Source organism: Amphiura filiformis, chromosome 8 (assembly GCF_039555335.1).
Source record: "Amphiura filiformis chromosome 8, Afil_fr2py, whole genome shotgun sequence".
Lineage (NCBI taxonomy): Eukaryota > Metazoa > Echinodermata > Ophiuroidea > Amphilepidida > Amphiuridae > Amphiura > Amphiura filiformis.
In genome coordinates this window covers 27,287,454-27,308,698 of record NC_092635.1, presented here as the reverse complement: position 1 = coordinate 27,308,698, position 21,245 = coordinate 27,287,454, and the positions used below count along the sequence as shown (strand labels likewise).

At 37.0% G+C, this 21,245-nt stretch overlaps 1 protein-coding gene across 1 annotated transcript; it reads right to left on the bottom strand.

Moving 5' to 3' along the window:
* Positions 1–654: 654 nt before the first annotated feature.
* On the bottom strand, positions 655–18,398 carry LOC140158246 (carbohydrate sulfotransferase 15-like). The gene is made up of 8 exons (XM_072181360.1): positions 18,299–18,398; positions 14,957–15,367; positions 13,658–13,868; positions 13,276–13,401; positions 12,639–12,795; positions 11,600–11,780; positions 9,456–9,600; positions 655–2,406 (listed from the first exon to the last, which is right to left on the bottom strand). Exons 1-8 carry the CDS (start codon positions 18,299–18,301, stop codon positions 2,222–2,224), a joined length of 1,419 nt encoding a protein of 472 aa, XP_072037461.1. The 5' UTR covers positions 18,302–18,398; the 3' UTR covers positions 655–2,221.
* Positions 18,399–21,245: the final 2,847 nt, after the last annotated feature.

The window sequence follows — 21,245 nt, the reverse complement described above, 5'->3', positions numbered from 1 at the left end:
ATAATGTTATTTAAGTATTGACACAATATTTGGCAAAAATGTTTGCAAAAATAGTTTACAATAACATTTTTGACAACATTTAAAAAATATTGTTGTAGTGTGTGTTCATACAAAACGTTTTAAAACGTTATCATAGCCTTTATATAACCCGACATTTTAATGTTATTAAAACGTTTTAACCTAAACCAAAAGCCAAAATATAACTTATTTAAAACGTTTTAAAAACGTTTTTGTGTTTGCTGGGTATAGAACTATTAATGGTATTCACAATACTTTGAAAATAGAAAGCTAGGTGGTTTGTATATTATCTTATAGTGCTGGAATCAAATCAATACAATGTAGGCTATTGCATGTATAAAATCAGGGCGTTTTTATTTATAATTTTTTAATACAGGTGTTTTGTTAATATTGAATGAAAATGTGCGAATGGAGAATGAAAATGTGAGAACATCACCTGTTTTGATGATGAAATATTGTGGATATGAATAATAATTATGAAGCTACTGGGGTATTTTGTGCGGCTTGGGTTTTTATGTGAAGTACGTACATGCATGCATTTACAAAAACCTTTTAGGCGAGTAAGAAGATGGGACCCAGTATTTCTTGTGAGTAATAGCTGTTAGCTATTAATTAGAAGTATATCAATTGTTACTAGTATGTAGGTGTTGTGGTTTTCCGCATATTTGCATATATAAACAAAGGTTTTTGGTTGTTTTGTTCTTTGTGAGAAAAGTAATAACAAGAGGAAGGTCTAATAGGCACCGGCTCTTTTGTCTGTCTTCTGTTTTATATAGAGAGGTGGGGGCACTCACTAATATTGGGTGACGGGGATGTGCGGCCATATTAACCCTCGTTTTTCAACTCCTTCTCACCCAATGACCCTATTTTTTGTTTTACTGAATTCCCTCTGACCCTCTATTTTTTAAGAATTTCTGATAATCTCTCACCGAATTACCCCGTTTTTTCATTATCTTTCTTCAAATTTTTCAAAATTTTGTTTGAAGAAAAATAATGAAATTTTGTGAAATTAAGAAGAAAATGGTTATTCGGTGACAGATTATCAGAAATCTTTTCAAAATTTTTGAAAAAGAGGGTCATTTGGTGACAGTAAATTGGGTAAATCCAAAAAGGGGGAATTCAATGAGAGAGATTAGCAAAATGAAAATGGGGGGTAAATGTGGCCACACATGCCCGTCATAAAATTTTATTGAGTACCCCTCTGGCCCTGTACAGTATAGTACAGTATATCACAGAGATCTGATCATGTGGAACAAATGACACTACAATGTTTAAAAATATGAAATTTATACCGAAAGATAAAAAATATGAAATTTATTTTTCAGTACACTAACTGGACTTAAGGTTTATAAAAAAATATTTATTATATAAATATAAAAATTCAAAGAACAGACCTTTCAGAATAGGTAGTCGTTACTCTGAGTTTCATACCTAAAAGGCAGTCGTCAGACGACACGACACGTTATGATGACACGACAGGACACGTTATTACGCTCCTGTTTTACCCTGGGATAGACTTTGGCTGTGTTGACACCATGGAATGTATGTTCCTTCACATTCCCAAGAGATGTTAGTTCCCGCCCAAAGTATTTCATCGTCTATTGCCTTTTAGACATGAAACGACTACCTTTATTCTGGAAGGTCTGCTCTTTTGATTTCTATACGCTCACACCTTTGTAGGGATTGAGGACTTTATTATGAGTAAAAAGGTTTTATTATAGTTATTATATTCAAAGGTATGCAGCTGTCGCTAATACAAAAGGTCCCAGCAAAAAATTTAACGTAAATCGCTTGGAACATAATATGTCTGCCCCCTTCTGAATTTTAATGCTTCCAACGTCACAGGATAGGACCTAGCGTAGCCAGGACTTTTTCAGAGAAAGGGTTAAGAGGGAAGGAAACTTTCAAGGGGAAACTTTGACAAAATGGGCTAAAGGTACAAAAAATGCCTTAAAAAATCTCAAGTAGGGTGACCAGCATGCAGCATGGGGGTCTCACTGGCTGGGATAAGTTGCGTCCCGGCCCGGCTACGCCCACTGCAGTCAGCGACAACCTGTAAAGTGTGCTGAGGCCTGTGGATCAACGTTTAGGCGCACTATAAATCACTGCGGTTTTTTCCAGTACTATTTTCAATGCAGCATAGCAAACAATTAAATAAAAACACGAGTGTCTGATTGTCAATGGATATAAAATAATACTGCATTCATGTCCACTCATCCCATAGAAAGTTCATATCTCCCGTGATCTGTGCCAACTCTTGCCTTGAAACTTGGTAAAACTTGTTTAAAATAGTTCGAGTTGCATTCAGCATTGGTCCTTTGCTATTTTTCTTTCTGGTTGGGTTCTTCTTAGCGCATATTTTATCGATTTGAGTCGACATAAGTGAATCTGAAATAAAATGAACAATTGTGTCAGAACATTATGTAAAAGGATTTTATTTAATGCTATATGCCAGTGGCGTAGCCAGGATTTTTGAACCGAGGGGCACAACTTGTAAATGTACCGACGGAAATATTTTTTGCCGACGGAAGTTGTGATTTGTTGACCCAAAATTTGTTGCATGGTTTGAAAAAGTGAAGAGCAAAAAAAAAAAAAAAAAAGATTATAGGCGATATACCAACATAAAAACACAACATTTTTATGTAAAATTCAATTTCATTCACAATTTTTCTATAATTCTCCCTTTTTTCGGTCACCCCGGGTGAAAAATTGTCTATTGTTAACCCAATTTTTTTTCACTAACACCTTCCGTCTACCGACGACCTTACATGAACCGACGGCCATGACGAGGGGGGGGCACCGGCCCATCTGCCCCCCACACACTGGCTACGCCACTGCTATATGCTAGTAGAAATTTAAAATGATCAGAAAATACTTTCTTATTTTTGGTTAGATTTAGGTCATTTACATACCGTGTCTTGTAGTTATGTATGTCAGAACGTTTGGTAAAATAATTATCAAATGAACAGGGCAGCTCATTTATGCCTGTAAATGAATGTACCTAATTCCAGTGTTTACATATCTTCAACTTTTAATATGTTATACTTAGCAAACAATGGCGCTGTGTGGTCTCTATAGTGACCGTTTGCCACCGTTCTTATAGCCCATTTTTGAATTTATACAATTTTATTTAAGTAAGTTTAACAGGTATTCCCCTCTAAAAGTACTCCATAATTTAAATAAGGCAATATTAACGTACAATAAAGTGTTTAAGTGTCACCCCACCTAATTAACATACACAGTTGGCCAAGGTCAAATTTTTTTTATCGTGTTGGTCGAAAGGGCTTTGGGTGTAGATTGTAAAAATCCACTTTGCTCGCTCATATGTTACCCGTTGCCATGGTAACGACCCGGAATGTATTTTAGGCGATTTTAGCTCATTTCAGGCTGAAAATGCTGAAATTTGCCTAATAAAGAACGGGCCATAGCTCCAATATTCGAGAAGATAGAAAAAGTTTGATTAGATCCTTACAATGGACCATCTTTCTACTTTCCAACAAAAAATTAAATTATTCATGTGGTGTTCGTTTGTATCTTTTTTTGACCTGGCAACACTTATAGTTTTGCCCTTTTGAAAAAGTGACAATTTTGACCTATTTTTGAGGTGCAAAAAAACTATTGGCCATGACTCCCAGAATATTGTAATTGTGGTTAAGAACAAAGCAGACCATGCCCCATTCAAAATTGATATAAATGGCTTGGGGGATTATATCAGTAAAGCAGAGTGTTGCCAGAAAATAACACATTTGTTGAAAAGAGCTAAATTTGACTTGCAGTGTTTTTCCCCTGTATTTAGGTATTACTAAACATATTTTTTATGTTTGTACATCATGTTATCTCACAATTGAATGTTTTTGATCTAGATATTAAATATTAAACAAATTCAATTTCTATTTTGATATTTACAAGTGTTGCCAGTATTCAAAAATGGCATTTCAAGGTATTTTAGTCAAATGACTAGACATTGGCACATATCTAAAGTCTAAAACCAAATGATAAAAGTATAATCACTTGGACTATACTTCTGAATATTGATGTAGCAGGCCTTACATCATTCAGTAATAATCTCCGGGGATTTTAACTGCAGTGTTGCCATAAAGTAAGCAAATTTAGTACTTTCTTTTTACAGACTACATTGTTATGCACTGATTTTGGGGAATTTGATAATTCAATTCTAAACAAAGTGTATTATGTTATGATGTACTATATACACCTGTGTTAACAGAAAAAAGACACACTTCTGCATTGTAAACATTACAAACTGATGACAACATGAATTTTCTGCCTTATTCCTCCTAGCAAGAGTTATCTAAGGGGGTATTACACCCCTGCCCAATTTTGTGCCTATTTTTGACTTTTTCTCAAAAATTAGAGCGCATTGGTGACAAGTATTAGGTATGTATATTATGGGGCAATGACTACAACTACTGCACTGGAAATTTTATTTCAGCACACAAACCAGTTGTGGAGTTACAGTCAAAAATGAGGGAAAACCAATATTTAATCAATAAATCAATAACTACTTGCCTTGAGTTGCTGAATTTTCAGTGCAGTAGTTGTAGTCCTTGCCCCTATAATATACATATCTTACTTGTCCCCAATGCGCTCTCATTTTTGAGAAAAATGCAAAAATAGGCACAAAATTGGCCAGGGTGTAGTACCCCCTTAACATGCTCATGATCAGGGTGAATTTTGGTGGAAAACACCCAGGAAAACATGCTCCTTGCGCCTTTTCTTTCTTTTCTTTTCTTTTTTTTTTTTTTTTTTGCTCTCCCACTTCTCTTTCATTTTTTTTCTCTTCTCTTTCATTTTTGTCGGGGGGGGCACTCTTTTCCCTGTTCCCCACCCCTAGCTACGCTATTGCAAACAGAACAAAATGTTGATCCCGTTTTTTAGTCGGTGCATAACCACATAGTTTTATTTTGATGCCTCTATTGAACACAGAATTGTCCAAAGGTGAAAAGCATCAAAAGTTGCCCAAGCGCGGATTTGATAACACTGCCGACTGTAAAATGAGTTTTGCATCATTCGGCTTTATAATTATGCTGTATTTTATTGACCCTCTATATATTTATGTTTATATAATGTGAGTGTATTTGGTTGAAATACAGCACAGGCTATATAGACATTTCCTCTAATAAATTTTAAACATTTATGTATTTCTTTTAAATGAAAAAAAAAAACGATATTAAGAACGGTAGAAACATTCCAACTTTGAAGAAAAACAAGTTCAAATGAACTCTTTTTAACATCAGGAAAACATATATATTACATGTACTATATAGCAAAAAACCAATAGTCTGAAAACATCGAAACACCGTAGTGCAAATATATTGAGAAAATGTTGAAGAAAAAATAAGCAAGAAACTGCAGCCTAAAATTAATGCTAAATAGAACCCTTGAAATATAGGCCTATTGAAAACCTAACTGGCAAAATCAGGCAACAAAGAAAAAAAAGGAATTAAAATTGCGAATATCATGAACATTTAGAGAAAATAAGAGAAACATGATTATCAATGTATCATTGCCCTCTATCCCACCTTTGTCCAGCAGATACAGTAGCATAAACAGGACATGTTCAGAGCGGGGGGGGGGGAGCATATTGGGGGAAGAATCACAACCATTTCCATTAATCAGGGACGTTAATTAATTATAGTAGTCAATTAATACTAATTAGTCGAAGAATTGAAGAAGCTATGCGGTTAATGCATTTCTTCTATGTAGCGTATGTTTGAAATTTTAAGAATTCCAATAGGCCTACTTGCACCAGGACTAGCTACAATGTATTAAAGAAAAGTGCTGCTGAATCTTAAAAGTTTTATTGCAAAATCATTTATTTAAAGTAATTCCTAGCTTCCTGTTAATTTCTAATTTTGTTTTAATTAATATAATAATGAGGAAGACAAGTTGCCAATTGATTGTGTTGGCTTGAACATTGGACCATAAAAATGGAATAAAAATGATGTACTTTTTAAAATGAAAAAAGAAAGAATTCTCTGCAATTCTTACAATTATCCTAGAATATATAAAAGTGTACTTGAACATTGACATGCTTTGTACATGTCAGCATTTGATATGAAATCATTCTGTTTTCAGACTAGTATATGCAGCACAAGTATATATGCAGCATCAAAACTGAGATTTTAGTCAGTAATCTTCGCTTAGGATATTGAGCTACTTCAATGGGATTATATATTATCATATAGTTTCCGAATAAATTATGTTCGCCGTTTTGCACACCCTGTATAATAGTGATTGTACAGATAATTAATTAACATAAATGTTGTAGTTTTAGAAAGGCAAACTGTGTACTTTCTTTTAAAAAAAAACCCGAATTTCAGTTACTGGGAAATGATGAGATTGGCATAATACCAGTACTATTCAACTTTTTGTGTGAAATTATTTTGTTGCTCCCTATATTCAAATGCTAACTAATGTAATGGCCATCTTTGAAGCATAAGCTTTCCAGAAATGTATGGGTTTGCATACTTTTCTTGAACTACATTTGAGATATAACCAAAAAGGTGCAAAAAGAGGTGATTTCAACCAAATTTCCAAATGTGCACCAATGGGGTACCAACTTAAAAAATGTGACCAAGTACTAAATTTGCTTATTTTATGGCAACACTGCAGTTGCCATAGCTTATTGTTGAATGACGTAAGGCCTGCTAGACTGCAAAATCAATATCTAGACGTATAGTCCAAGTGATTATACTTTTATCATTTGGTTTAAGACTTTTAAATATGTGCCAATTACTAGCTATAGTTATTTGACTAAAATACCTTAAAACGCTATTTTTGAAGACTGGCAACACTTTAAATATCAAAATAGAAATTGAATTTGTTTGATATTTAATATCTTGATCAAAAACATTCAATTGTGAGATAACATGATGCACAAACATAAAAAAATATGTTTTGTATTACCTAAATACAGGGGAAAAACACTCAATGTCATATTTAGCCTTTTTCAATAAATGTGTTATTTTCTGGCAACACCCCGCTTTACTGATATAATCCCCCAAGCCATTTATATCAATTTTGAATGGGGCATGGTCTGCTTTGTTCACAACCACAATTACAATATTCTGGGAGTCATGGCCAATAGTTTTTTTGCACCTCAAAAATAGGTCAAAATTGCCACTTTTTCAAAATGGCAAAACTATCAGTGTTGCCAAAAAAAAAAAAGATACAAACGAACACCTCATGAATAATTTAATTTTTTTGTTGGAAAGTAGAAAGATGGTCCATTGTAAGGATCTAATCAAACTTTTTCTATCTTCTCGAATATTGGAGCTATGGCCCGTTCTTTATTAGGCAAATGTCAGCATTTTCAGCCTGAAATGAGCTAAAATCGCCTAAAATACATTCCGGTTCGTTACTATGGCAACGGGTAACATATGAGCGAGCAAAGTGGATTTTTACAATCTACACCCAAAGCCCTTTCGACCAACATGATAAAAAAAATTTGACCTTGGCCAACTGTGTATGTTAATTAGGTGGGGTGACACTTAACTATAAAATACGATTTGGAACAAAATGTTTCAATTTATTTATGACACCGACATTTCTTGAAATTGTTTTAGATACACAATCTATGTGACATTTCCAAGTGAGACATTCGTTTATTAGTACATCAAGGAATTTAGTTTGATGCACTCTTTCTAAAGTCGTATGATTGTGTGATTTGCAGGCCTTGATTCATCGATGTCATTTTGGGTGTGCCAAGTATCATGTAATTTGTTTTGGTGGCATTAATTGACAATTTATTATCTTTAAACCAATTGCTTACTTCCTTTAATTTTTCATTAACAAGGTTTGTCTGGCGTTCTACGTTTTTATGGGAGAATAAAATGGTGGTTTCGTCTGCAAAAAGGACGAATTCGAGTATTTTAGATGTATTGGTTAAATCACTGAGTGATATACAGTCTGTCTCAAAAAAAATTGTGCAAGTGAAAAGCGCCCTCTGTGGCAATTAGAAAATACCGTTGTGACATAATGCTTACATCAACGTCAGGGGCATAGTCTTAGCTCTCAAATACAGTTTAGTCTGTTTAATTTGCTTGTTTTAATCTTGAGATATGCTTACTTAACAACGAAAGGGTAAAATCACAATTGTGCCACTTTTACTAGGGAAGAGGGCTGTACATGTAAATCATTGATAGCATCAAGTTTATCAAGAGTTCTTTCGTGAAATCAAAAGAATGCATCAATTACACAACAATGCAAAATTGTTTTTAGTGTTTTATGATAAAGGTATAATGATTCTCTTTTTACACTTACGACAAATTAAACGACAAATAAATATTTCACATTCTGCTGTAAAATTAAATACATGTGCATGTCAATGATTTTACCATGGTAAATACTGTTCTCTTTGTCATTCAATACATGTTAAAAGACAAACAAATATTGCACACTTATAGGTTAATGAACTTTGACAAGTTCATGAAATTTGACAAATTAATGAAATTAGACAAAATAATGCACGCACGCTGGTGTTGATGCGTCTAATGCACGAGCCACAAAGGGGGGAGTGCATTAGGCGCATCAACATCAGCTATCATTGATTTACATGTATAGCCCTATTCCCTAGTAAAAGTGGCACAATTGTGATTTTACCCTTGCGTTGTTAATTAAACATATCTCGAGATTAAAAGAGCAAATTGAACAGAACAAACAGCATTTGAGAGCTAAGACTGTGCCCTTGACGTTGATGTAAGCATCATATCACAACGATATTTTCTAATTGCCAAAGAGGGCGCTTTTCACTTGCACAATTTTTTTTGAGACAGGCTGTAGAGTATAAATAGAAGTGGACCCAGGATTGATCCTCGTGGAACACCACATCTAATATCGTGTGATTCTGATTCATAAGAATTATAATAAACATATTGTTTTCTGTTGCTTAGAAAATTTCTGAACCATTCTAACACAATACCACGAAAGCCATGGTGATCTAATTTATGTAAGAATATGTTATGCTCGATTGTATCAAAGGCTTTTGATAAGTCCAGAAATATTCCAATAGTCGTTTCGTTTCTTTCAACTGCTGCAGTAACTTTGTCTACCATTTGCTATATAGCCATAAAGGTCGAATGTGCCCCAATTGTTTGGGGTTAAGGATTTGCTTATTGTCAATGTAATCCGTATACATCTGTTAAAACTAACCTTTCAAGGATTTTTGTAAACGTTTCCGTCAATAGATATTTTTTCCGTAGGTAATCTCCCCATGTGCCCCCATAATGTGGCACCCAAATATTTGTCTTGAAAGGGCAACCAAACAATTGATTTGTTGGGCCTAAGCAAAGGTGATCAAAATGTATAATATAAACAGAGGCATGCATCTTACATGTCTTACTTTCAAAGGTTCAATATTTTTACAAACTTATCTGTACAGCAGAGAGCAGAAAGTGTTGATATTCAAGACTACTTACCTAATTCTAGAAAGCTGTATATTTCAGGTAAAATTTGTTTACATTTCGAGTACCAATCTTCAAAGCGGATAAACATAAGTTGTTCGCGGGGAAAAGCGTATAACCACTCTCGGGCATGTACAGAGTAAAGGCCTTTCATCAGCATCTGAGGGAAAAATTCAACATAATTCTCAAACTTAAAACTTGTTTCAGATTATTCGTCATGTAAAAATAAGAATAAGAAAAAGAATAGTTTGCACTCTGTAGAATGATTCGATACTGGGAAACTACGGCAAAATATCAACCGTCATACAACCTTATTGACAATGACCTATTTTGTGATCATGTTTCCTAGCCTAAAGGTAACCAAGACCCAAACCAAGATGCCAACTTTCGACTACTTTTATGAAAATACCAGGGGCGTCTATTCTTCCGTTAATCGCCCCCAAAGGAGGGGGGATAATTTTACCCCTTTGGGGAAGAATTTTGCATTTTGAAAAAGAAAAAAAATAGAGGGGAAAACAGAAGAAAGTCAACAGGATTCAAGGAAGGTTAAAAATAAAATAAATTAATTTGGGGGGGGCGGGATGTATAACTGGAACATGTATTATTATGTTTTATGGCTATTTTCGGAATGAAATAGATGGTCAGTGGCTGGCAGTGACTGCTCTATAGGGTAGCTGAATTCATCAAGTGTAGTTTAGGGAAGAATTATAATGGGTACATAGCATTAGCATAGTGGTTCCTTGGCTTTTAACCATTCCCATCCCAGAAATAATTACTTTGAAACAGGGAAAAGTTGGGTCAGTAATTCTTCCCTGCCTGGGCAATAGTGACTAGTGGTCATACTATAATGCACACAAAGATTAAGGGAGCTCTGCTTTGCGTATTTCATACATACATACATAGGGAAGCATTTGTGATTCTAAGGGAACCATCAATTAGTTAACAGCTCTATTGTCCAAGTTTATCCTCCCTTTTAAACCCCAGCTTCAGATCCAAATCCTTGATTATCCTTCCCTCGGCCTAGATGCAATAGTTCAGTGGCAATCTCCGAAATCTGCTACAGAAGAATTTTAATTCTAAAGCTTTTATAAATCAGAGGCATGTGAGTCACCACATATATAAAAGAGCTGAAAACGCTGAAAACAGTTAGCAAAAAGCTAAAAACACCTAGCAAAAAGCTGCAATTTGGGATGATCCTATACTTTTGTACATAGCAAGTGTTCTGAAAATCAAAACAAAAAAGCTGGACTCTCACACCCCTGTAAGTAATAAATCACAGCTAGCTCTGAAGATAATAAAGAGCATAGAGGTGTTTGCCAGCCTGTCTTCCCTTTGAACCATTAGTCCTTAGATGCAATGGTTCAGTGTCCAGACTGTACCATCTAGGAAAGAATTTGATGTTTTTAGGGAAGACAGAATAGAACAACTCACAACTTAGCCTAACAATTGTAAGAAGTTTCTGGGTCTGACAACACAACTATATTAAATTCAGGCAGGGAAGGAGGGAACAAGAAATAAGGAAAAGTACATGTAGATAGCAACCAGCCTAAAATTTTCCCTTATGGGTCCATTTTTTGGGATCTCAGTTGGGGAAGAATCTGGGGACGGATGTGACACAGCGCGGCAGGGTGAGGGACTAATTTCAATTTTCTGGAAGAATAGACACCCCTGGAAAATACACATAAAAAGATTTGGCAATCAGCACGTCGAAATTAACCGTGAGTCTCTGTCAGGGGCTGAAGAAAATCCAATTTTGCCGCCCCTTCACCAACAGCCCGAAAAGGTTGACCCAATTTTTTTTCGGTGGTTTGAAAAAGTGAAGAGCAAAAAAAAAAGCAACAAATTTTTTATGTAAACTACCATTTTTTCACATTTTTTTAATACTTTTTCACATTTTCCGCCCTTTTTTCTTTACTAATTCTTTTTGCCGCCCCTGCGTTTTTGCCTCCCCTGTTTTTGCGGCCCCTTCTTCCGCCTCCCCTTCGTTTTGGCCGACCCAGCGTTTACCACGGGGGGCTCGCGCCCCCAAAGCCCCCCCCCCCCAAAAAAAAAATACGCGCATGTCTGTTGGGCCACTATTCGTGTTTCAACTATTATGCGGGCTTTCATTTAATGGTTTACGTGGAGACGGTTGTTGAATTTCAGCACAAACGACTTACCACAAGATGGTCGTGTCCAACATGGCCATGTTGACCATTGAAGTTCTTGTAGATACACGATCTTAAATTTCCTCCAGATTCAAGGCAAGAATCAAAAGATGCCGTTGATTTCAATACGTGTTCATGAAATGTCTGTGGTGTTCTTGCTCGTCCACCGGTAAACATGTAATCTGAATATAAACTAAACAATGAAATTATGAGAGCAGAACTGGCAGTGGTGTAGATTTCTTTTTGAATAAATGCGCGCGAATCGAGCGGGTAGCGAAAAAAACCCATAGCCTATTGAAGCTAAATTGGTGAAATAAATTCGCGCAAAAAGCACTACAATTTGCACTTTTTAGGTTGCAATGTCTAAATATGGGGATTATTTGGTCAGAACCCCACATACAGGCGTCAACATTGGGGGATGATTGTATCATTGTATGGATCACCCCTCTCAAAATATTGGGGTGTAAAATGTGTTTAAAATCAGAAAAAAAGTTCCCGTTTGTATTGTCCAGGAGAGAATCCCCGGTTGGCGACTATTATCTGTATAAAATAAGTCAGAAATAAAGGAACTAGTTAGCGTCTGACGTCACCTGTCAATCAAACTCAGATACTACGGGTTGTTCGTTTACGATCTGTCGTCTTGAAGTAACATTTCTGAACTCAATGGAAAAAGCGTGCCCTATGGTTAGTTTTTCATCTTCAAACATACAAACTCTGTAGACACCATGTCAACAATGCCTAGAAAAGTTACGTTCTGCTTGGAAAAGTACCGACATCGTTCGCCATTTTCTGCGATTTCTTTTTTCCGAAGACGGGCACCAACCAGATGGATACCTCCCGTTTTACGCACTATGCTAACCAATCACGGTCCGCGGGGAATTTGATTGACAGGGTCGTTGAAATAGTTTTTTTGTTTCCTTATCTCTGACTTTTATTGTAGGTTCTTGGGGAGAGAGGTTACTGGTGTAGTAATACTACATCAGAACATCGACATATTGACGGAACAATACATTTTACATGAATGTTACGTTAACGACCATTGGCCACTTACCGATCTGTTGGATTTCTAAATATGGCTATTATCTTGGTCTTAGGTAAAATTGCACGAATGACGTCAGCTATGACGTAGGTAGGTCCTTTTGTGCATTCGGGTGAAACATACTTTCGCCAAAATACATTATCCCAAAATGTTGAGGGAGAACCGTCGACTGAAAGAAACAGAGGAGATATCGAATGAATGCTTAGTGCCAGAAGTGGGTAAGTGCAATAGCTGCCATGTGTAGCTGTCATGTGTTAGATGAGCACAATATACTGTGTAAATTGCCAAATGTTCACAGAGCAGCTATTGCACCTACCCACTTCTGACACTGATGAGCAGTCAATGTTAACATCATTGATATGACCCTGCCCTAAATTGGATGAGTATCTTAACACTAACGGCCCAGGGGCATTTTTTGGCGACGGGAAGAGAAAGAAGGAGGAACAAAAAAAGAAAACAAAGAACGAAGTTGTTTGCTCTGCGTGGGATTCGAACCCGAGACCCCTCGGATGCCAAGCACTATAGGTCGGTAACACTTTGCCACGGGTCTCCACGGGCTTCGCTAGTCAGATTTGTACATTCTTGCCAAGAGATTGGGTCTGGCTCCAAGTGTAAATTTTTATTAGCAAACAGTTAGATGTTTACAAACCGGTAATAAGTTTTTGAACTTCAGTGTCAGCATCCTGATGGCTCTTCATCTTGTTGGCAAGCTTATCAAATTCGTGTAAGTACCCAAAAAATGACCCAACCGGTTTATGTTCTCCTTGTTTTCGATCTGAAAAAGAACATAATATATGTGTTTCAGGAATATATTTTAAATAAAACATATAAAACGATAACATTAGCCGTTGCGACGAAAGTCATGGAAAGTTTGAACCAACCAGAGGGGAACATTTGCACGCGCAGGCAAAACGCCGCCATTCCTGAGCTCGATTTCGACCCCCGTGACATTTTGTTTGCCTCCATTACCATGTTTACTGGCTCTCGATTGCGTAAAGATGATTCAAACAACTGCGTTGTACCTAGCTTACCGTATCTATTTCTTGTCCACCAGCTGGGTTCCTTCTCCTTAGCGTGTATAATAAGTGGATGTGAAGCGACCTTGAGGTATAGATCAGTTGTTCCACACTTTGCAACACCTGCAAGGAACAGCTTTGGTAGACATCTGATTTGATCACCTCCTTGCTTCCAGCACGGATTGCTGTAACCTTCAAGGAACGTCTTTGGGAACTGGTCAAATACCTAAAGAAAAATGTGTTTCTTGTTAAATTTCGTCGGGATTTCAACATCATGAATTACTATAAACCATTTGTAAACCATCCCTATATAGCTCACGTAATTCACAGAGTGCAGGGAGCGACATTAGATTAGCATCAATTACCAGGGGGAAAGTCGATAACTCCGCCCTCTATAGTCGTTATGATACACAAGGACCGGTTCAAATGTATCGGGGATTCATCAGTATGTGCATTCTTCGATCATGTCGAATGAATAATCTTGTTATTTCTTATAATGAGTATTGAATCATGTGCGTGAGAAGAAATTGTAAGGAAAATGGCATAGATGTTTTACAGTACGACGTATATAATGGTTTATATAATGATTTATAGAAAAGAAAAGTTTTTGTACAAAAACAACATCTTTGTTTGATTTGTCGTTGTTGTTGCTAGTTTGACCTGAGAGTACTAAATTAAGAGAGGAGCTAATTCGATCGCAAAAGTGAGGACAGTGTGAGCTCGGTACCTGTGTAAGACTCTGTTCGACATGCCGCAAATGCCGAAAGGTGATTGTGAATATGTAATGATATGAATGAGCTATAATGTGACGTAGCTACGAAAAGGGGGTGTTATTAGGATGTATGTGGTTCATTGGGCGGAGACATTATGTTGTTATGCAGACGTCGCGCTCTGCGAACGGTACAAAAAAGGTGACTGTCAGATCTATTACCATTACGTGGATGGCAGCAGACAGATTGCAACTGTCGACTGACCTGCACTGTTTGTCACGTAGACAGACCGTGACCTGAGTCGGCGCGTACAAAGCAGGGGATTCGACTGTGACACAGGTCTTGTCCTCGGAATCGGAGAAACAGAGTACATGTACCGCTAGCTTGGTTTGATTCGGAATCTGAGGCTGCGAGTCATTACTCCGGAAATTGGCCCAGCAGATATTAGAATGCATGATTTTTTTCACCAATTAGTGATTTTACATAAGCACACTCAGTCTGAGTGTCAGAGTTATAGTCTGGTATCAACTTGAGACATAATATTCAGAATACAGTGGTATAAATCCCTCATGAAGTCTTGACAATAGGCTAGATGAAAACTTACCTCAGGAGCCAGCTTATAGAGGTTATCAGGTAGCTGTTTCATCTCTATATCTTCCAATGTAATATTTCTCCTTTGAGGACATTTGTCATGGAATGCCTCTTGTGAAAGTTGAGCAAAGCCATTCTGTTGCCTCTTCTGAATATCCTTGATATCACGAGACGCATTTTGGTTAAGCCGAGACAAGTTATTCTGACGCTGTCTTTGATGATTTCCTGCTTTGTTTATCACCGACTCACCAACATTTTTCATTAACAGTGTCCTGATTGAGCTTTGCTCTCTGTTAGTTTCATCCTTTTCTAACCTTGTCAATAGTTGCGTTCCTATTTGGTTGATCGCTGATGTGTTGTAGAAAGCAAGAGCAGTTACAAGAACAATTAACATCAACGTAGCGAAAATCGTCCTCAAATGCACCTGTAATGATAATGAAATAAACATCTCAAAAAAGTAACTAACCCCCCTTAAATAATGGCCATTATTCAAAAATGGACTATTGTATTATAAATCTGTAAAATGCGTTGGAGGCAAAATTTATTTCTGCGCATTTTGACACCTACGATAGCCCAGAAAACAATAAAACACCGGTCAATTTAGTGTAGTGAGGTCCAGATTTGAAAGTTGCACTTACATACAAATTTTTACAATACAAAAACACTCAGATATCATTACACATATTTCCTTCCATTACACTGAATGCAAAATCAATAGAATTTACTGCAACTTTCAAATCTTGGGCTACATTGATTAAAATGTACGCTGTGTTGTCAATATTTAGTCAATTGCTACAAATGAGGTGTCAAAATGTGCAGAAATAAATTCTGCTTCCAACGCATTTGACAGATTTGTAATACAATCACCCGTTTTTGAATAATGGTCATTATTCAAGGGGGGTTAGTTACTTTTTTTGAGATAATTATTATGATAGGTATTGTCAGTAATGTACATAAAATATCGAATGCTATAATCTGCTCTGAATGTACATTAAAGGTCCATGACCCGATCGGCAGCCTCGTCCCATATTTTTCTTCATCAAAATTGAGATCTTGATATCAGAAGAAAGCTCTTATTTTACTCATTATCGCAGTGAAATTCACGGTTTGAGATATTTTTCGTTTATGTTATGTACAAAAACGTAGTGAGTTGTGGTAGCCACACCGGAAGTGTATATGTACTATCCTATGGGCATTGTTTTCGCACCACCAAATAGTATTATACGGTCGTGCGCCTTGAATGCATTTCTCAGAAAAACCCATGGATTGGCCTAAAGTAAGCATTAAAATGAGCAGAAATTTGCATAACTTTGGCTAAATTTGGATTGGTCATGATTAGCAATATCAAATCCTGCAAGTCTACTACAGATGGGAGAGATCGAGTATTTTTTAATGATTTTAAGCAGTGTTTTCTGTACAGAAACACTGGCATGATTTTGCCGTTAAATTAGGTAGAAGCTATAATTATCCATGCACTTACAAATATATTGAAAGCTTAAGTTACCGATGAATACGACCTTCGTACACATTTTACAACAAAATATTCCCACGTCGGCCACAACATACATGTACACATCATTTTACACCGTAACTCAGAATACAATTTAGGGAATTTACGGCTCATTTATACAGATACAGGCAGTCGAAACAGTATAACTATACTCTTGTTACTAAATTCACGACAGCTATCATAGACTTCGCGGGCCAGTCGTAAAAAATAATGACGGTCAACCTATATTTTTTCCCAGTCAGAGGGATCAGGCTAAGGTTAATTTCAACCATCATAGCTGTCGAAAAGAACTGAGTCGCTCTTGCAAAGAAAAAAATTACGTTTTCTTGAGGCGAATTTAGTACATATCTCTATGGGGATTTATTTGGTGGTGTGATATCTGCAATACACGTTTTTGCTTCTCATATCAAAACCGATGAAGTAATACAACTCAAAATTTGGAAACATATTGTTTTAATGGTTCGCCTCAATCTAATAGAAAACAGAACATGAAAAATCGGACCACGATTGTAGTGTGTTTTCATACAAAACGTTTTATGACCTTTTAAAAATGTTATTAAAACGTTTTATCCAAACTCAAAATATAACCCGTATAAAACGTTTTAAAATACTTTTAGTGTTTGTTGTTTGCTTGTGTATGTGTAGGATTGTATAGAAGTGATACTGTATACTATTATACATTTTGTCATAGTTTTAATCACCGGGTTCGATGTTTTTATTCTTCAGGCTCAAAACAACACAAAACTCACTCACAGTGTATAAATATATTTTAACGGCCCATTCTATGATTTGCTCATCCGGACGATCGTTAAAATCATCAAAATTCAGCGGATTTTGGTACCGTTGTCATTATCATACTATGTGTTAACATAGCCTGCTGGTGGTTCAGCCGAAAGCCATGTATTTAAAACAAAATAAGGCATTTACATGAATCTGTAATTTATATACTGACGGTATATAAATTATCTGGATCACTGAATGGGACTTTAACTGTCATCTGAAAACAGCAAATTCAACTTAGTTATTGTTGAGAATACACACTTTTCTGAGCAAGGTGCATTTTTGCTTCCAATGTTTTTCTGTATTGAAGACCAGTTTATGATTCTAGACAAAAAACTCACAGGATTTTCCTTGTTTTGCAGCTCTTTGTTACTATTATCATGGTTGGTTCAACTGATTGAAAGATGTCACGCTTTATAATGTCGAGGCCGAGGCCGAGGCAGTCAGTTTTGTTCTGCCTGAGTAGTCAGTGCGTGTTATGGCACTGTCCATGGATATACGGTATCATGGGGCATATACCCGGGGCATATACGCCACTTCTTCCAGTGTATTTCATTTTTCCTCACAGACAACTTCATACATTCATAGACCCTTCTTTCTAGGGTCTATGATACATTACATAGGCACGCGGGTAATCTCTCCGATGGCGAGTGGATAAGGCCTGGGAGGGGGGTCCCTGGTTGAAGGTATACGGGGACTTATTCTGGGACTGAATTATTCGGACTAGGATGTACCACGGTTAACGGTTTTGGGGTTCCGAGTTTCGAATTTTTCGAAGCCCCCCCCCCCCCGATCGGATAGAGCCTTACTACTGGTACTAATATATATAATGTGCATGAGTCTTGGTCTCAGATAGCTCGAGATATCCTATAAAAACAGGTTTACATGATCTTGCTATATGGTCTAAATGCGTGTACGTGCATGATGCCCGGGCGTATAATGGTGTTTATGTTCATGAAACCATCATGTTCTCTGTCATGTCTGTTGAAACTAACCTAACTTTCGTGACATTCTTCCTTAATATTAGTTAAAGTATTGTGCGAAATTAAGGTATAAACTACTCACCATACTCGAACCAAGGAGTTATCATAGCTGCTTTTTCAATTTCATAAACGCTTTATAAATAGCTACAAATCAAAACCAGTTCAATCATGCATCCGCAGTATCCGTGCACACAGTAGCGATTTCTATACATCATGTAGCAAAAGTTATCGATCCATAAAAACTGATCAATCTCTTTTGTAAATAAAAGTAACGAAAATGCAAACACTTTGAACGCAAGGCACTCGCTAGATATTCATTGACTCACTCATTCATGTCGGGAGTCATGGCATGGCTGTCATGTCATTTTCTTCGGAAGGGGCCTGGCCGGGTGGGGGGGGGGGGGGTCATTGAATATAGAATTTGTATACATGTAACTCAATTCGTGTAGCCTCACGCGTCAGCCCTCAGTCAAATTTTCATAGGGCGCCATCCCATGTAAATGCATGCTGCGCCCGGCCTTTGTCATTTAAACAAATTAGTTTACATAGTACTTGTAGTCAAACAAGAACTTCGTTAAAGTTGTAACTTTACGATATAAAGGGGCTTTTATCTAACACACGCGTCGCGTCACGTCACGTCACGTCACGTCACGTCACGTCACGTCGCGTCACGTCGCGTCACGTCACGTCGCGTCACGTTGAAATGTTATCAAAAGTTCATAATAAATTATTAACTCCACAATTACCCTTATCTCCCTACGTGATAAATAGTCCGTGAAATAGTCCATGGAATTCCAGCTTTTCATCAATGCCGCAAAGCACAGCAAAGCTTCAATGAATAAAATAATCGGGATTGCTGGAACTACTTTTAAACCACAGCCCGTATCCTAGTTTAGTGTAGCCTCTTTTGCAGGCGGTGCGTTTTCGCTTTTCTCAAACTATGAGTGTGATAAAAACACGAGTAGCCTGCGACGGAGGCTACGTACAGTGCGCACACCACTAAATAATGCTCCCACTGAAACACACGTGAAAATGGCCTATAGCTACCTCATTCGCGTGTTTCAGACTTATAAGACACGTTAGCCATTTTTGCAGGATCTGTGGGGTATATGATGCGGTATTATTTGGTCTTCTTTGATGGCGGTGTAAATAGCTGGTCATATAATTCGCAGTAGGGGATATTTGCTCTCGTCTCGGTTGTCTTTTGCTCCCTTTTTGCATTTGGCAACAAATGTTGCCAAATGCTTTCCCGCATTTCTTTCTTCTGGCAACATTTCAAATCGCTATAACATCCACATACTAAGTTGGATTTTAACCAAACTTAACTTGGTCAGAATGACCACTGACCACTCCCATTTATGGTTTGTACCCCAATTTGACCTTTGACCTTGATTATATAGTTGAAAATGTGATTTTTTTCACACAAAAATACTAAGGCTTCTAGACGATTAAGCCGATTTCCACCAAAATATTTTAGAAGAATCCCCTACCCATGCTTCATATAGGATGTACACAAATAAGGGGTCAAAGGTCATTTTTCTTCTTTCTGGCAACATTTCAAAATGAGTCTAGCACCCGTATACTACATCGGATTTTGACCAGGCTTGGTCACAATAATCACTGACCACCCCCATTAATGTTGTGTGACCATGACCCTAATTTGACCTTTGACCTACTCATTGTGGTTTAAAGCTGGTAGGACCTACATTTGTATAGGCCAAGTAAAATTAATAAGGAATATTTTTTCATACAAATACAAGTAAATATTTTGCCATAGAAAAAATTCATTTTTTAAATAAATGATCGTGTCTGGAAATTCATGGACGGTAAAATCGCGAATCTGTTTGCCCTTTTACGTGCATTTCGATGGGGCTTATTTGGTGGTGTGCGGCCGTCAGCAATCGCCACGCCGATAACCATTTCACTGTGGGCCTGGGATAATGACGGGTTCGATGCGGAAACACCCCGGGAAAAACTAAACGAAATCGTGAACTGAATCCGTATGACTTGTTTGTAACTTTTAAGAAGATATCAACGTGACGTGACGTGACGCGACGCGACGTGACGTGACGTGACGTGACGTGACGTGACGTGACGTGACGTGACGTGACGCGACGCGTGTGTTAGACAAAAGCCATATAAAGGTATGGTTTTATCTTGCCATGGGGGGGGGGGTGTAAAATGATCCCATTGGAAATTTACTGACATCAGGTCCGGTGCCATCCAATCCTCCCGCGCAATCCTCCTCCCGGCCTCCTCCCATTCCATCGAATGACTGCTTTCTAGCTAGAGGGCGCAGTACAGGTTAATGTTATAAATATTTCAGGGACTGAAAAATTTGGACTATTATAACCCTTTTACTGATTCGGACTAAAGAACACGTTAGACCCAATTCTATATCATGATATACGGACTAGAGAACCTTTTTTTTAAAATTCGGACTAGAGAACCGTTTTTCATATTCGTTCTAGAGAAACGTTTTTAAAATTCGGATTAGATCACCTCTTTTTATAGGCCTATGCGGATTGGAGAACCTTTTTCAAATTCGGACTAAACAACCTTCGAAATAAAGAACAGTCGGAATAAAAAACCTCTTTTTTCATTTTATTTAGGACTAGCGAACCCCTTTTAAAATTCGGACTAGCGAATGGTTAAACATTCGGACTAAATAAATTATAGAAGTGTCGGATTATAGAGCTCCTCGCTTTTGGGATGCATCGATTACATTATTGTCTAGATTGATATTTCTTGATTGATTGATTAAAAAATGTCAAAAATGTCAATTTCTAATAATTTGCTATTATAAATTTTGTATTAATATATCACGAGTTTCAAAAAATCTAAATTATATGATACCGGGATATATAATTGATATCATATAGATATTCCTCGTTTTTTCTTTTTTAAATCAAAAACAAACATTGCATAATCGTTTTCCAAAATATACACCATAAATATATTGCAATAATTATGTTCCCTTTCTATCCGTTGATGACATTAATGCAAACATTCAAAGGCGCGTATATTAG

Coding starts and splice junctions, on each gene's coding strand:
- LOC140158246 (XM_072181360.1), bottom strand. Junction 12,796..13,275: donor AGTTCAAAAACTTATTACCG/GTTTGTAAACAT, acceptor TGTTTCTTTCAG/TCGACGGTTCTCCCTCAACA. Junction 9,601..11,599: donor TTGGACACGACCATCTTGTG/GTAAGTCGTTTG, acceptor TTTTTCCCTCAG/ATGCTGATGAAAGGCCTTTA.